The sequence below is a fragment of the Serinus canaria genome, chromosome 1 (assembly GCF_022539315.1).
Source record: "Serinus canaria isolate serCan28SL12 chromosome 1, serCan2020, whole genome shotgun sequence".
Classification (NCBI taxonomy): Eukaryota; Metazoa; Chordata; class Aves; order Passeriformes; family Fringillidae; genus Serinus; species Serinus canaria.
This window is the reverse complement of record NC_066313.1, coordinates 81413039-81426898: the sequence shown is the minus strand read 5'-3', so window position 1 is coordinate 81426898 and position 13860 is coordinate 81413039. Positions and strand designations below refer to the sequence as shown.

Sequence of the window (13860 nt, the reverse complement as noted above, 5' to 3'; positions counted from 1 at the left end):
GTCTGGCAAACTGGAGCTGAGCCCTTGCCGGTTCCCTCAATTAGGAAGGCTCCCTGAATTTTGTTTAACCCCTTGCTTATTAATGGCACTCACCTCTTTGATCAAAGATCAGCACTGATTTCAGTTAGGGTTGAGCAAGAACCCGGTGACAGGAAAGGCTGTATCAGAAGGAGCAGCTGCTGAGCCCTCAAGGGTTTCTTCACCCTTATGACCAAAATCTATAGTCATAGGTGAAGCGCAGTTGTTCCCAACCAAGCTGGAGAAAGCTCTTGTAATCCTTTGCTGGCAAAATAGCTCTGCTGAAATAAAAGCAAGCGGCACTGCCTGCCTGGGGAGCTCCAGTTCTTCCCATCTCGAGCACAAGGGAGGGACCAGGCCCTTCCTACAAAAGGGTGAAGCCAGGAAGAGATAAGCTTTGGCTTCACTTTTGGACCACGCTGTCAGGTGGGATATCGCTGGGGTGAGTAGCTATACCTGTATCTGCCCGGGGTCTTTGATGCCTGTGTCTTTGTTAACTCAGCCTGTTAGAGGGAGGGCTCTTCCTCCGAGAGCTGCAAAAGGGAAAAAACCTTTAAGGGATCAGGACAACCAAATATAAGCCATGTTGAGTTTCTAGAGCAATGAAGGATGGGATGGACCCTCAAGGGGAAGGAGTGGCACAAGTATATTTTGGAGAGTTATGGGGAAAAAAAGGGAAGCAATGGATTTACTAAATATTTGCAAAGCCACAGGAACAAATTCCGAGCTATTGTCTGAGCACATGCCTGTGGGGAGCAGAAGACAAGTACAACTGTTTAAATATCACGTTATGTGGTGCAATAATGCCTTGGTATTCTCCTGACTACTCTATGTTGATAAAAACTAGGGACTACAAAAAGTGGCGGGTAAGAGTTTCATCAGAGGACACCAAAGCAGTGGGAAAGGAGAGAGGAAGCCACACCAGGAGGAGACAAGTGGCTGGGTGTCAGCCAGGGGTACAGGGGTGCGTGGCTGCCTTTGGCCGACTTCACTAGAAACTTCTGCTTTGCAACCCAGCAACATTGGAAACAAACAAAGTGCATGGCAGGGCCAGGCTCTTTATGTTGTGGAAACAATTAATGGAAAAGCTGCTGGCTAGCAAATGCATGCACCTGCTACTGCAGAGCTGCACCACTCATCAGCAACACCCACAAAACCTTTGAGATGTGTCTCTTCCTAAAGTGACTGACTTCTGGAAAGGCAGACATGTGGGATGTTGAAATGGCAGAGTGGGAGATGTGATAATTTTGTGGTGGTAGCCCAGAAGTGGTCAGGGTGGGAACAAAAGATGGTGCAAAATGTGGCAGGGGCATCCCCAGTGCATTTGCAGCCACATGCATAAATTAGAAAGATGTGTTCTGGTATAATTTTCCCGGCTACTGTCCTTCCTGTGCCACTGATGATCCAGCATCCAAGCTGCTCACCCAGCAAGCTGCACGTTTGGTGTTTTCATTTGCAGCAAGGTGAATTCTTTGTCCCTCTGCCTCACTTGGTTTTACGTTGCTGCAGCCTGTGATGGGGAAATCAAGTCAACAGAAGTGAAAAGCTGTGTGGAAAATGTGGTTTTCTCCTCCAAAATCCATTTAGAGAAAATGCTTTGGGAAATATTTTGCAGAAAACAAGATAACTTCTATTTCTCAGTTTTTTTTTCCCAGATGAAAATTAACTTTCAGTGAAAATTATCAGAAGCTAGAATTTTCCTTTTGAATATGTCTTCCAGCTGAAAATGCTGTGAAAAACATGCATATTGTTCTACTTGAACCTCCCTCCAAAGTTAACATCTAGGTTATAAAAAAGAAAGCAGAGAGTAACATAATGTTTTTTCTGAGAGCAAGCAGAGACTGAGGGTTTATGCAGAGATGAGATGGAGCCATTGGAGGCCAAGAAAATCTCAGAAGGGTCCTCAAGGCAACCAGAATCACGTTGTCATAATACAGTGATTTTGGAAGGAGTTTGACTTGGAAATATGTCTGGCTTTTTTCCCTAGAAATGTTTGTATTTGTCTATGTCTTAAGGCTGTAACTTTTTAATCTCTGAATGTGGATTGATGGTGACTATGGTAGGATAATACATCTGTCTTGTCTACTTGCTTATCAGGGAAATGTGTTCATCCTGTGAATCATTTGAACATCAAATTACAAAGCTCATTAAAGTCTTTCATGAATAAAGAAATGCATTGTTCCTGCATGCTGGACTGGGGCCGATTTCTCAAAAGTGGCTTCTGCCCTTGCTGAGTGTGGCCCTGTTGTCACTGACATGTTCTATGAAAAATCTTTTCTTTAGGATTTTTTCTTCTTGAGTTGCTGAGAGGTCTCAGGAACAAACTGTAAACAATTCTTATTTGCTGTTGTGGAATGCAACAGGTGGACCTGTGATTGGTCTCATCTAGTTGTTTTTAATTAATAGCCAATCAATCTAGCTATCTAGACTGTCTCGGTTAGAGACAAGCTTTTGTTATTTATTCTTTTTCTATTTTTAGCTAAACTTTCTGATGAAATCTATTTTTCTATTATTTTAGTATAGTTTTTAATATAATATATATCATAAAATAATAAACCAAGCCTTCTGAACATGGAGTCAACTTTCGCATCTCTTCCCTCATCCTAAGACCCCTGTGAACATTGTCACACCCTGTCACCAAAACTCTGGTGGTCGCTCTGGCTCACTGGCCAGCTTGGTCCCTGTCCCCATGGCAAGCCTGCCTTGTCCCCACCTTGCTGGCCCTGCCATCACCTACCTCTGCTGAGCAGGGCTGGTGGGAGAAGGCACTTGGCATCTTCCACCTTGGCCTCCCACAGAGCAAAAAACAAAAGGCAAATGCTAAAGAAGGAAGAAAATAAAAGCCAGGCAAGATATGGCCATCCTGCAGCATCCGTGGCAGTTGCTGGGACTGGCTGGTAAAAGTCCTGCCTTGTGTGTGCTACAGGCAGCAGCTTGGAGCTTTTTGCCAAAGTGGGATCCAGCTTTGCATGCTCGAGGTGAGGAGCCCTGTGACTTCACAGACAAGAAGGTTGTGGCACAGCTGGGAGCAGGAGCCAAGTCTTAAAGATGATAATAAGCCTTAATCACAACAATATTTTTTTTCCCTTATCAGAATACTACAAAACCCTGCCTCGCATCTTTCATTAACCTTCCCTTTTCAGCACCCTAAATTTTGGAAGACTGAGCTAGCCCTCGGGGCAACTGAATGGTGCAACTCCTCAGTTTCCCTCTCACACTCTCCTGACATGAGAAAAATACTGAGCAAGGATTTTTCTCTATCACATGTCCTGCTGCTGGCACTGCAAACCAGACCATTCAGAAAGGCTTTGGTCCCTGCCTCATCATTCATGTGACTGCTGACTGAATACAAAATGTAAAGGGTTACCTGCTCCATGCAGATAACATCAACTGGTGCACATTTTTAACCGTGGCTGAAAACAGCAGCCAGTTTCATTGGACCAGTGCTGGAAAAGAGTCACCGAGCCAGGGCTTGCAATATTTTCCTCAGCAGGTGCGTTGGTGTGATGAACTGCAGAGTTTCGCATAGGTGTCCTGCAGCTTGGTAAAGATATTCAGCTGTTTGGGGGGAAAAGGGTTCTTAAAATTCTCTGGTTTATGCAGATGGTTGCTTGACTGTACATTAGAAGTTTTAGCTGTCTGCCTGCTTATTTGAAGGTTCAATTTGACATTAAAAATGAAATTTTGTGTGTTTGCATGGGAGGGAGAGAGGGAAGGAAACAGCAAAAAGACTTTTAAGGCCAGTCATTTATTTGTATTTTAACTGTATCTTTTTAGGGCTACTGAAATGACCAACTTTTGTGCAGATGATTTGAAAAGGGATGTGGACAGAACAATTCTAGAAAGACTATTTCCAAATGGCTGCCAGAGAAGGTTTAGTTTCTAGAGCAGACAGGATGTTTTTACATTCATTTTTTTACATTCATGTTTTTACATTCATTTTTTACAGGATGTTTTTACATTTCATTTTCCTAACAGGAAAATTTTCTTATGGTCTCCAAGTTCTGGTAACTTTTACCAGTTAAACAGTTTAACTTGGAAAATGTTTCAGTGACACCTGTCCATCCTTTGTGCATGAGTTCAGGAGGCTGCAAGCCAACAAAATGTTGGAAAGAGGATATAGGCAGGGTGAATGTGATGACTTTTTCTGCAGGATTTTACTTTGGGAGAATACAGAAGTATTTGGTGATTTTGCTTGGAATTTCTTGTCTTTCCTTGCATGCTCCTCCCTGATGGGTCAGTGCTGTACCAAGCAGGGTGCAAGGTGCCACAGACAGAGGTGCCCAGGTGGCAGGATGCCTGGGGACTGATTATGCTAGGATATTTTGAACCAGGTTTTTGGGGACATTCCCTCATTTTTCCCTCTGAGATGCTGTATTTGGTGAAATGTTACTGCTGCATGGTTCCATGGGGTGTCAGCAGGGAGGGCATGGCAGGAAATGAGCAGAGCACCGAGCAGAGGAGGGACAGGGACTGAATAGGACCAGGTCTGAGTCCCTCACAGCTTGTGGGGACTCTTTTGGAGGGTAAAGCTGCCACTGAGGGTTGGATGGTCCTTCCTGTTAAAAGCCTTCATTTTCAGCTGCTTGTAAAAATTAGTGAAACCTCAGCTAGCAAAACACAGACCTTCCCTTCTAATTGCTCTCTTCTTAAAAACAGGGAGGGGTGAGGATGATTTGAGCCACAATATTCACCAGTATGGAAACCTCCACAGCTGGAGTTATTTCTTTGGCAGAGGGGAAGGATGCTGTGGCTGAATGTGCAGTCAGGGAAGGCAGATGTGCAGTGGGGGTCCATGGGACAGGCAGGTCTCTGCAGCATCGCTGGGGGAACAGGAGAGGGGGAAGCAGGCAGCTGGTGCAGGCAGGATGGTTTCTCCCCTGCCTATGCCTTGTGAAAGAGCTGGCAATGGTGTGAGTGTGTACTCCTCATGTGGCGTGTGGGATGGGTCTGTGAATCAGTATTTCACCACGGCTTATCTGCCAGGCCCCTGTTTTGGTGTTGCAGAAGTTGGACACGGGGCATGTAAATGAAACAGGAGCTGGTGGGAAAAGAAAGGTTTAATAAGGCTCAGTTGGGTCAATGAAACAGCTGACAAGACAAATACACACTGGCTGCTGCAGATCTGGAGCCTTTCTGCCTCTGCAGGAGCCGCACTGCTGCCGAACTCTTGTTTTCCCACAGGGGTGAGAACAGCTCCGTGCTTCCCAGACCACGACACAATAAAGTCAGCATTGTGTCTCCAAGCCTCGGGTCCCACATATGGCAGCCACATGACACAAAGCTTTAACCCACAAGAAACTCACTCCTCCAGCTCAAGCAGTGTATAACAGGTTTCTGGAGGTTAAAACTTGGCATCTTGCTGTGTATCTTCATTTATGCTTTAGATGCTAATTTCCTGTGTGGAGCAGCTTGCTGCCCAGCCTCTTGTGGCCAGTGTATTTTGGTAGGGAGAAGTATATTTTAGATAGATGGGTTGTTTGAAACTTACCTTGGTGGTGTGACTCATTGCAGAAAGATCCAATGTCCCTCAGCCCTGGCATTTCCACTCACAGTGATTGACGGCCTCTTCCCACGTATTTTGAAGTGCATTGATGCTAATTAATTATTTGTACACCTTGTCGCCAGCTCACCTACTAGGAAACAATACCCACTTGAAGACAGTAATCCCTAGGATTGATGTTATGTCAGGGATTGGCTGCCTCCCAAGAATTATCTCCCAATCTGTGGAAAAAATGTGCTGAGGCCAGTGGGTGCAGCCGTGGAGGCGGCTCCATTAGGGGTGACTGAGGCAGTGAGTGGGCCCCTTTCTTTTGTAAGAGCTCAGTGTGGAGGTTGTTGTCACCTCCCACCCCACAGCAAGGTCAGGGAAGGGACAGGATCTGTGTTTTAGAGGACATCAGTGGGTACTGGACACAAACCTGGGTTATGCACCATGTGTTGGTGTCAGCCAGCTGTGGCTGATTGACTGATGTCCCTGCAAGCACCCTGCTGCAATGGGGACAGGGTAGCCAGAGCATGAACAACTTCTGGCAGAAGCAGGCATATGGAATGGGAGCTCCACTGGTGGCTTTGGCCCCCACAAGCAGCAACTGGGGTAATTGCACCCCACAACTTGGCATTGTGTGAAATTTGGAGTGTGCAGCAAGGGTTGGAGACGAAGCTGGGGCACTGAGGGGGCTGATGAAGATGAAATGCTTAGAGGGAAAACAAAGCAGTGGAATTTCAAAGGCAAGAGCCTTCCTCAGTATTTGCATATTCTCACTGACTTGGTGTGGGAACAGGCATTTGTAGTGCAGTGGCCTGTGTGGCAAAGTGGAGTGGGTGCTGTGGGTATGTAAATGTCTTCCTGGGGAGGAAATAAATTCACTTGTGTTTGTAGGGCAGACCCTTCATTTTCCACAAAAAGATCCACCACTCATTGGTGCTGCTTCTTCTGGTCCCTCCCTGTGGTCCAGGGGACCCTTTAGATCATGGATCCCCAGGCAGCAGCTTGGTTCCAGCTTAGAGCCACAGCCCCAGCACTCCTGTGCCTGGAGACAGGTGCCTCATCAGCAGCTGTGCTTTAGGAAAGTTTTGGTAAGGAGAAGCTTTGGCACCTCGAGCTCAGTTCCAGCCACGAGGCCATGGAAATGTCATAAGAACCTCCTAAATTACTTTGCCATGTGGGATTGGGAGTGCTTTGCTATTTACAATCTCTGCTTTTCAATATTGTAGGCATAAAAAAATTCACATGAGAACTTTTAATTACATCCATTATTAACTTCCCCTCAGACCATGTCTTCCTCCATCAAAATCGAGTCTGTTGTGAAGGAGAAGAACCGGATGGGAGAGTGCCCGGTCTGGGAAGAAAGGGAGAATGCACTTGTCTACGTGGACATCAACTCACAGAAAGTTTGCCGCTGGAGCCCAGTCACCAATGAGGTGCAGAGCGTGTCCGTGGGTAAGAGTCCACACTCACTGCTTCATCCTCTGGGACTCTGTCTGTCCCATCCACCCTTCCTGCTAGGGGTCCTGCAGGTTGGTGGTCTCTCTTACTTTCCATGGGACCACACTCCCTGTCTCCCCACAATGAATTGCAGTGTGGCCTAAGCCAGCCAAGTAGAGTGCACATGTTGCCCCTGATAAGCCTAAATGGGAATGCATGTTTCATCTGGGACCTGCAGAGGAAAAGGTACAGTCTTGATGGCTGTGCCCTCCTAGAAGGTGGAAAAATCCATGGAACATGGAGCCAGTGAGATGTGCTAACAATCACAGGGGGGAAGGATCTTAGCATCAGCTCAGCCTTTCCTGGCCAGGGATGTTCCAGTCAAGCCCAGATGCCCTCGGTGAGGGCCGAGTGATGGCCCCAGAGCTACCCTTCATCTTCTGCTCTCTCTCACCCACAGATGCCCGTGTCAGCTCAGTGGCTCTGCGGCAGGGTGGGGGCTATGTCATCACCCTGGGGACCAGGTTTGCCTTCCTGGACTGGGACACCCAGGCAGTCACCACCATCCTCGAGCTCGAGCAGGATAAACCCAACAACAGGTTCAATGATGGGAAAGTGGATCCAAAGGGGAGGTTTTTTGCTGGTAAGTTCCTGACAGAAATTTCCCCTGGAGCAAAGGGAAACTAATGATAGTGTACTTTATATAAGGCATTTTTATTTATTCCCTGTCTTGTGAATGCTCTGCTTGGTTACTGCCCAGTGGAGGAGGACAGGGGACTCTACAACCTCTGACCTAGATGAGGACAGATGCTGTTGACAAGGGCCATCCGACAGGAAGGCTCTCCTACTTGGTGGAAGCTGTTTTTCAAACAAGTGCCTCCATGGAAAAGCCAGTGAAGGGCTTATGTAGGTGGGGTTTTTTCTGGAGATGTAGAGAAGGATGCATCTTCTAGAGCAGAACATGAGCTGCAGCTTGCACCCATTACGTGCAGCCTCTCTTGGTTAGCCAGTGAAAAACAAGGATATGGGGGCAGATCTTCAGCCTCCTGAAGGCAATAAGGAGGTTTAGGTTGTACATTGTGTAAAAGGTCTTCACCCACAGGGTAGTCAGGCACTGGAACAAGCTCCCCAGGGAAGTGGTCATGGCACAAAGCCCGAAAGAGTTCAAGAATTGTTTGAGCAATGCTCTCAGGCACATGGTGTGCACCTGTATTTTAATGGTCACAGCCCATTTAAATTGTGAAAGTAGCCTACAAAGAGCAACAACAAAAACAGCATATGATTGATGCCTGCCTGCATCTCACCTTTTGCTGTGAGCAAAAACTCAACCTCCTGGCGTGTCCTGGTGGTCCTTTGGGTCTTTGATGTCTATGACTTACACCTCATGGCAATGCAGAAACACCCTTTCATTGGCCAGGATCTGCTCTGTGGGAGGCAGCTGCCCTGATCTGCTCCTTTTGCTCTTTCTCATCAATCTGACAGGACCTATTAGTCCCTTTCACCATAGGATTGCAGCATTGTAGAATCATAGAATAGTTTGGATTGGAATGGACCTTGTAGTTCCAACCTCCCTGCTGTGGGCAGAGACACCTTCCACCAGATCAGGTCGCTCAAAGCTCCATCCAACCTGGCCCTGAACACTTCCAAGCATGGGGCATCCACAATTTCTCTTGGCAACCCATTCCTGTGCCTCACTACCCTCAGAGCAAAGAATTCCTTCAGACAAATATTTTCGTTTTAGGAAGAAAAGAAAAAAAAAAATCACAATCCTGTGGTTCTCCCTAGGACCTCTTGGAAACACTTAGAGGAGGTTTTTGATCAAACATGAGGAACAAGCTTCTACTTTTTAACCAGTGCTCCACTTCCATTTCAGGCACGATGGCTGAAGAGACAGCACCAGGAGTCCGAGCGAGGCGGCAAGGAGCTCTCTATACCCTCTTCCCTGACCATTCAGTAATAAAACAGCTGGACCAGTTGGACATCTCCAATGGTCTGGATTGGTCCCTGGACCACAGGACCTTCTTCCACATCGACAGCCTGTCATACGCTGTCCATGCCTTCAGCTATGATGTGCACACTGGGAAGATTGGTACACATGTTTTTAAATTTGGTGACAAGTGTAGCCACTTCTCTACCTGGTCTGCAGCAAGACCTAGGCCTGTGAGATGCAGGGATTTATTTGACAGATCTCATATCTTCTGGTTATTATGTGTCAGCTGGCTGACTGTGATGTTCCTCAAATTTGGTTACTCACCAGGTGTATTTGGTGAACAAATTTTTGACAGTCTTTCAGCTTTCATCTGGAGAGATGGTTCATACTTAGAGCTGTTCAAGGAGTTGTAGGGAAGAAGCCATTGACACTGCAGGATGAGGAAGAGCTTTTAGGATGGTATTTATTCTTGAGTGCCATCTACTGGAATTCCTTTGATTGTACTAGCTCCGTAAATACAAGTGGAGTACGTGCATGTATGTATTTCTCAGAAAGGTATTTGGAGCATCAAGCTGTCATTGTGACAGAGTTTTCCCAACCAAATTTCTGAAATTAAGATGTTTTCAAATTTAACTTCAATTCATTTTATGGATAAACACTTTTTATTGTATCTGCAAGGAAGTAAATTTAAGTGTAAGCAGAATGGATCTAACCTAATTTCAAAACTCTTGGAAATATTTTTATGCTGAATCAGCCTGATATACTCCACAGGAATTTAAATGTCTGAACTCCCTTTGTACTTTAAAGAGTGCAGACTTTGGGTAATCGCAGATGAAAATCACACAAAGTAATTGCATTCACTCAGATTTCATTTTGTTGAGAACATCTCTTTCTACAGATTTTAGCATATAAGATTTCAAAAGAGGATATAATGCAACATTTCCCCCTGCAAATATAAAAAGTAATATGTTTGCTAGGCTTGGCTTTATGTTCACAGCTGTCTATTCTGGGGTACTGTAATGACCAGAAGGTGCTGGGTGTGTCAGAGCAGGTGATCATGACCCATGGGCCCTGCTCCATGAACCTGACTGCTCACCAACATATCTGCACTGCATCCCTGACCATGAGTTGGTGTTCAGGTTTAATCAAAACTGGTTGCTTGGTTGGCCATTAAAAAGTAAAGTTTTTGATCTTTAGGTAGGAGAGATTGGTTATCACCAACGTTTAATTAACCAGGCAATTATTTATGTGACATGACCAATAAAGGTCCAGGAAAAGTTATTGCACTTGCGGCAGTTGTGTTGTGGCAGGCAGCAGCTGGGTTAACAAGAGAGATAGGGGCATTTTGTTCTCTTCTCTTGGTAAAATAACAGGAACACTAATTTGGTACAATCCCAGACTGAAATGGCTGTGCTGGGGACTTGTGTCTGCCAGGCTGAATTAGGCTTTTAACACATCTGCAGAATGCAGGTGTGATGTGCATTTTGCAGCCTGTCTTTCTCACAGAAAACGAACATAGCTGTTTGCAAGAGCATGGAAGAGGTTAGACTGAGATCTGATACAGGACGGGTAGCAGCCCACATAACATCAGCTTTGTAACTCTTCCTGCAGCCTGCCCCAAGCTTTTGTACCATCTGGAAAAGGAGGAGCAAATGCCTGACGGGATGTGCATAGACACAGAAGGGAAGCTCTGGGTGGCCTGTATCGATGGTGGCAGAGTCATTCGCATCGACCCAGAGACAGGTAAGGCCTCCACCAGTTTGTGCATATAAATGTGAGGGGAATGGCAGCAGGAGGAATGGTTTGAAAGGGAGACAAGGTGAAAAGTATTGCCCGTTTCTGCCCCATGAGTTGCCAAGAGCATGGTTGGCTCAGGCTCTGATCATGTAAAGAGTGCAGCTCCCTGTGTCAGTGCCTCCAGGGTCAGGTACCCCTGCTCCCATTGTTGGCTGATTAACTGAACACTCTTCTTAATAACACCACTATCAAAAAAACCCCACAAAATGCTGCATACGAAATTTCTCAGTGTTGAAATGTTTAACTGTTAAATGCTTTAAGGAGCAACATCCATCCCAAGCCAGATGTCCCTGCCCTTCCTGACCTCACACACAGTGCTGCTTTGTTTTGAGGAAAGGAAATGAAGCCTCCCAGATGCGGGCGAGAGCCTGAAAAATAGTTAGAGATGAGGCAGATGAAATAACTTGATTTCCCCACAAACTGTCCTTTAGGATGTGGCCTCTGTCTGAAGGGGAGGTGCCTTCTGAGCAAATGTCACATCTGTGCCATGTGTACTAATAGTATATTCATAATAGCATGCTTCCTATAAAATGAACATTGGAAAACAATTGCACATTTTTCCCAGGAAAAAGAATCCAAACTGTAAGGCTGCCTACTCCAAGGATCACCTCTTGCTGCTTTGGTGGCAAAGACTACTCAGAAATGTATGTGACTTCTGCATATGATGGGCTAGATGAGGCCACCTTAGCCAAGGAACCTCATGCGGGAGAGATTTTCAAGGTGAGCAGATTTTATTTCTTTCTTTCTCTACATCAGACCTGCCAAGCCTCATGTTCTGGGAGTGAGGTGGCCCCAGCTGCCCTTGCTCATCCCACTCACCTCGTGGGCTGCTCCAGGTGCATAGCTTGTCCCCCAGCCAGGCCCAGCTGCTTTTGCAGAGCTGCTCATGCACTTGGAAGGAAGACTTGGAGAAATTGCAAGTTATAGTGTTGATATCTGGGTTGGCCAAAGTTGGCTGGCCAGGATCTGAAGGCAGAGAGTGAGTATGGATCTGCCATATGGATAGCGTGCTCTGTACCCACAGCAAGGAATTGTTTTTATCATTGCTTTTATCTTTTACTATAATTTAATCCCTTTTGCAAATTTCATTCGCTTACTTTTAATTTTTCAATTGTGCCAGGAAATCTAAATGCTTACAGAACATATTTCTCCTTTAAATCTACCAGGGCAAAATTTTGCATCTCAATTGGAAAACTTTTAGGATTTTTTTTGTCTGTTAAAAATGGTGAGGATTTGAAGGAATTTTGAATGAGTTAGAAATGGGCTTTCTGAGTTGTTTTAGATGATGTGTTTGTTTTTTTTTAATCTTCTATATAGGTAGGAATGGTAAGTTTGGCTCACATCTTCACCACATGGTTTAAAAGGTCACAAGACTTTTAGCTTTACGATCTTCTAAGGATTTATTAACTAATAAAACACTGTTAACAAGGATATTTATGTTTTGATTTAATCTTTAAATATTTCATCTTATGGATTCATGTTACAGTGTAAGCTTTCTTAGCTAATCATATTTTGATATATAAATCTATAATACTGTACTCTAAAACTCTAAACTTTCCTCTACTTAGATGAATGTGTCTCTACTTTAAAATACAAATCTACATTCTCGCTTCCAGCACTTAAGTTTGGAAACCTTTTCTAAGATCTCAAATAAACTTCTGTGTTTAATTCTAAGCTTTGGCTTACAGGCCTAAAGTTCTGAGAATTCCCTACATTCCAGATTCCAACAAAAAATGATTGCTCCTTTTTTAGAAAACATTTTTGTCTGGAGCACTTGAATCTGAAACTTATTTCTCTCCAATTCTTTTTTCTCTCCATTAGCAAAAAGCACATCAGGAGAATAAAATTCAGTTTTTACTCAGCAATTGCCATCCACCCAGACCAAACTCTTTTATCAGTTTAGCCACAGGATAAAGACATGTTTCAGGAGGGATGGAGATCTATTCTGGGATCTGGGACACTTCTGTTGAAAGCAGTGCTTAGAGCCGATATCTCATGCCTGAGAACTGATATATTCAAGCTTCAAGCTTGGAAGCCCATAGGAGGATTAAATAAGCATCTTTTTTGGTTTTGTTCTTGAGTTCTCCAGTTTCACAAGGGAATTGGTGTTTTCCAAACTCACATTTGTCTTGCATGGGCAAAGGATGTTAAAAATTACTATTAATTGTTTTGAAGATAAGGACTGCATGCAAGGGCCACTGATAACATTTAAATTATTGAGTAGTGCTTGATAATCTTAGTGATCTTAAAGAGTTTGGAAGAACTCCAAGTAATGACTCCTTTTGGGCTCCTCTTGAAGTGGGGGACACTCCAGACTGTTGCTGTGGCATTTGTTCTACAATGTTTGAATGTTTTCATTATACTCAGTTGGAGATTTATCTGTTTCCTTTCTTTTATCTTTTAATTTTTAATTTTTTAAAACAGATAACAGGCCTGGGTGTGAAAGGGATCCCACAGAATTTCTATGCTGCTTGAGCCTTGACACTAAAGAGCAGAGAAGAAATGCTTCCATCTTGTAGTAAATCTGGCTGGAAGAAGTCAAATGAACTGCAGAATTTATTTGTGTGAAGGTTTCTAAGCCCACATTTGTGAGTGTGCTTGTTTGGAGTTGAAGATATTTCTTTTTCTGTGGGCCTGTGGCTTGATGCGGTAGGTTAGAGAGGTAAAGTTAATCTGTGTTACACCTTGGTAGCTTTTGTGACTTTCCATAAACCTTTAAATGCTCAAGCATAGTTTTGCTGAACTTTCTGATGACCAGCTCTGGATTTTCAAGTCTGTGCAGTTCCCAAAGCAGAATCTGACTCCTCATGTTACAGTGATGCACCAGCAACCATATGGCAGATTTTAATAAACATTTTAAAGCATGATGTCTTGAACTGGACTGTTCCTCTGCTGCAGGACTCCCCCCCTGAGGTTGCTTCTGTTGTTTCTTTTTTTTTTTTTTTTTTTTTTCCTGTAATGATCAGACCTATTTGTAGTATCCAGGTTCCATTTTCACATCCTCATTAGCCTTTTTCCAGGCTGTCCTGTCTTTAGGACACCACTTAGGCTGCTGAAAATAAACTACATAACTGTATTTAAAGAAATGCTTACAGATGTTTTTTCCTCTGCATTCAGATGTTACCTTGAAAGCAATGACTGACCACACACAGTCAGTGCACACATAGGCTGTGAGCCACCAGGACAG

General features: G+C 44.5%; 1 protein-coding gene across 4 annotated transcripts; it reads left to right on the top strand.

Annotated features, from left to right (window-relative positions):
- The first annotated feature begins 224 nt into the window (after positions 1-224).
- On the top strand, positions 225-13540 carry LOC103812327 (regucalcin-like). 4 transcript variants are annotated; one of them, XM_050977609.1, is made up of 7 exons: positions 225-444; positions 6793-6961; positions 7407-7589; positions 8820-9035; positions 10488-10619; positions 11239-11393; positions 13098-13540. In XM_050977609.1, the coding sequence occupies exons 2-7, from the start codon at positions 6796-6798 to the stop codon at positions 13146-13148; spliced, it is 903 nt and encodes a 300-aa protein (XP_050833566.1). In that variant the 5' UTR covers positions 225-444; positions 6793-6795; the 3' UTR covers positions 13149-13540. The 4 variants fall into 4 exon arrangements, with proteins under 4 accessions (XP_050833566.1, XP_050833563.1, XP_018764371.2 ...); XM_050977606.1 differs by having other exon boundaries at positions 225-460; XM_018908826.3 differs by lacking the exon at positions 225-444 and adding an exon at positions 3361-3562.
- The last annotated feature ends 320 nt before the right edge of the window (positions 13541-13860 follow it).